The sequence below is a fragment of the Ricinus communis genome, chromosome 6 (genome assembly GCF_019578655.1).
Source record: "Ricinus communis isolate WT05 ecotype wild-type chromosome 6, ASM1957865v1, whole genome shotgun sequence".
In the NCBI taxonomy this organism is placed as follows: domain Eukaryota; kingdom Viridiplantae; phylum Streptophyta; class Magnoliopsida; order Malpighiales; family Euphorbiaceae; genus Ricinus; species Ricinus communis.
In genome coordinates this window covers 16,253,995-16,256,777 of record NC_063261.1, presented here as the reverse complement: position 1 = coordinate 16,256,777, position 2,783 = coordinate 16,253,995, and the positions used below count along the sequence as shown (strand labels likewise).

The 2,783-nt window shown below is 42.2% G+C and overlaps 1 protein-coding gene across 1 annotated transcript; it reads right to left on the bottom strand.

Annotated features, from left to right (window-relative positions):
• Positions 1–1,165: 1,165 nt before the first annotated feature.
• Positions 1,166–2,005, bottom strand: LOC125370290. Its single transcript, XM_048375302.1, has one exon. The coding sequence runs from the start codon at positions 2,003–2,005 to the stop codon at positions 1,166–1,168; it is 840 nt and encodes a 279-aa protein (XP_048231259.1).
• Between the last annotated feature and the right edge of the window lie 778 nt (positions 2,006–2,783).

Genomic DNA, 2,783 nt, shown 5'->3' with positions numbered 1-2,783 from the left:
CATACCGAGAAATTCAATTTCTCGTTGGCCAATGTGCTCTTCTTTTCTGACAGAATGATGCCATATTTCTGGATGATGGCAAGGAACTGTTGTAACAGTTGGTGGTGGTCCTCTGCTGTTTCTGAGAATAGTAGGATGTCGTCGATGTAGATCAAGGAAGAGTAAAGGATAGGCCCAAAAATCTCAATCATGGTCTTCTGGAATTGAGATGGGGCCGTCTTGAGCCCAAAGGGCATAACAGTCCACTGGTATTGGGCATTAGGGATACAAAATGCAGTCTTGTATCTCTCTGTGGGTTGGATACCAAGTTGCCAAAAGCCCGCCTTTAGGTCAAATTTGGAATAGTATTGGGCCTTTTGGATATGGACTTTGAGATTTGAGATCCGATGAAGAGGAAATTTGTTGTCTTGAAGGAAATGGTTTAAGGGCTTGTAGTCTATGACAAGCCTCTTTTTTCCCCTAATCCTTTCAAACCTTTTTTCCACATAAAAGGCTTGGCAAGCCCATTGTGAAGTAGTGGGTTCAATTAGGCCTTGCATTGCGATGTCGAAGCATTCGGACGAAAGGGCTAGAGTGCATGGGTGACATTCCCATGTGTGTGGCTTTAGTACGGTTAATGTCTTCATTAAGTTTGAAAGGGAGGCTGATATAGAATTGCGGATTTTTCCACAGAGGAAGAGGGTGTTGAAAATGTGAATGAGATTCAAGACCAGGCGAAGGAATTTTCCGTATGGTAGGAATGGTGGAATTGTGTCATCATAGAAAGCAGATTTGAAATTTTAGTGTATGGCCGAAACTGTCTCTTGAACTTTATGCCAGCTGGAAGAATTTGGAGCTTTTGAGCTTGATGATAAACATCAAACCCTATCAGGATATCCTTATTTGGAAGATCCGAACCAATGATGTGCGTCCATACAACGCAATCAGGAAAGAACCGTATTCCTATTCTTTGTCTTGTGATCAGAGTGGTTTTGAAGGTTTGACCATTGGCTACCCTAAAGAACTGATCATGGGGCTTCCAATACTCTGATGGGAGAACCATTGGGTTCATCATGCTTCTTTGTGCTCCAGTGTCAAAGAAAGCTATCAACGGGCTGAGCTTGGAGTATTTTGAAGGTAGGATCTGTATGGGAATATATGGAACTGGAGGGGGTTTTGTAGTAAATTAAAAAGTTTCAGGAGGTGGAGAAGAAACAAAGAAAGAAGACAGTAGGGTTGGAGAGAGAGGATATTGTATTACATCTTCCAGAATATTCTCCTGACTTTCTTCGCGCAGACCAATCATCAAGATTGGTATCTCACTATTGTCTGAGTCTGAAGAAGATTCTTGTGAGGACTCTGTGGAGTCTGAGAACTCCATTTCCAACCCAAACAAGCTTTCTGGGGTAAGATCCTCTTGCTCTGAAAGTAGAGATTCTATCTCCGCTTCAAAAGAGTCTGGAAGAGATAAAGACATGCTGACTTGTTGAATCGTCTTTGCTGACTTTTCTGGATTCCTACGACAATTTTTTGCATAGTGTCCCTTTCTTTTGCAGATGAAACATCTGTCAGACTTGTACCCTTGATTCCGTTTCTTACGGAAGTATTTGAATCTCTTTGGGTTCTCTTTCCTGAACTTCTTGTTGCTGCGCGTGTATTTCTGGAAATGATGTCCAGATTTCTTCTTATGATTTGAACAGACGCAGTTGGCGGCTTTGCACTTAGTCTTGAGGTGGTTCTTGTTGCAAGCCTTTTGGACTATCAAGTCCCTTTGAGATAACCTTTTGAATAACTCTTGTTGATCACACAGTCTCTTAATGGAAGAGAGTGTGAATTGCCAGATTTCGCCAAGTGTAATAGAGGTGACTGGTCTCTTTGTTGCCGCAATCATATTGTTGACCTCAGGTTGTATTTCATTCGGCAGAGAGGTGATGAAGGTATACTTTAGTGTATCGTCACCATCATGTCCTCCAATGACATAGTAGAGTTTGGACATAGCCGAATAGTGCTTTTCCAGATCCTTCATTTTTAATGAACAGTATTTTCGATCAAAGAACTCTTGTTTCTGCTGTCTTATGACAAGGTCATAACTCCCAAGGCGGTTATGGAGGATTATTCTGCTGGCGATGGAGTTGGCGAGTGACAAATTAGACTGGTGTACTCAGTGGTGAAACCAATCTCTTAAGCTTTCGGTAAATCTTGTGACAAATTTGGCAAGGACCTTTTTGAGTGTGGCCCCTTCAAGGGTCATCTGAAGATCAATCCATGCCAAGAATTCAGAAAGCTTGTCCTTCCATTTCGATGGGGGAAGGTCATCAAAAGTGAACCAAGGTCCCGTGCTAGCTGGTTTTGACCTTGGATTTGGAGCTCCAGTGGGAGCAAAGAATGACTGAGCATCCTCATCCTCAGGTTCCACTATTTCTGGACTGGGATCAGTAGTAGAAGTGTTCATGAGAATCTCAGTGATGTCCGCCATCTCTGAAGTATTCAAAGAGGATTCTGAATCATACGGACTTATCAGAGATTGCTCTGGTATTTTTTCTTTACAGGCTAGAGAAGGAGAGGTTTTCTTTTCTAGGTTTTTTGGGTGTTTCGGGTAAAGATGAGAGAAAGTGCCAAATGGCTGATAAAGGGTTTCTTGTGGCTGTTCTGGTTGTGAAAGAAAAGGGAATGAAGAATAGTACGAAGGAGCAATAGCAGATGATGTGGAGGCTGCTGAAGTAAAGGATGGAATTATAGTAGACTGGTCTCTTCGAAGATCATGCTCAATTTGATCTATTTGTTTCTTCAGCCGTGTGATTTCC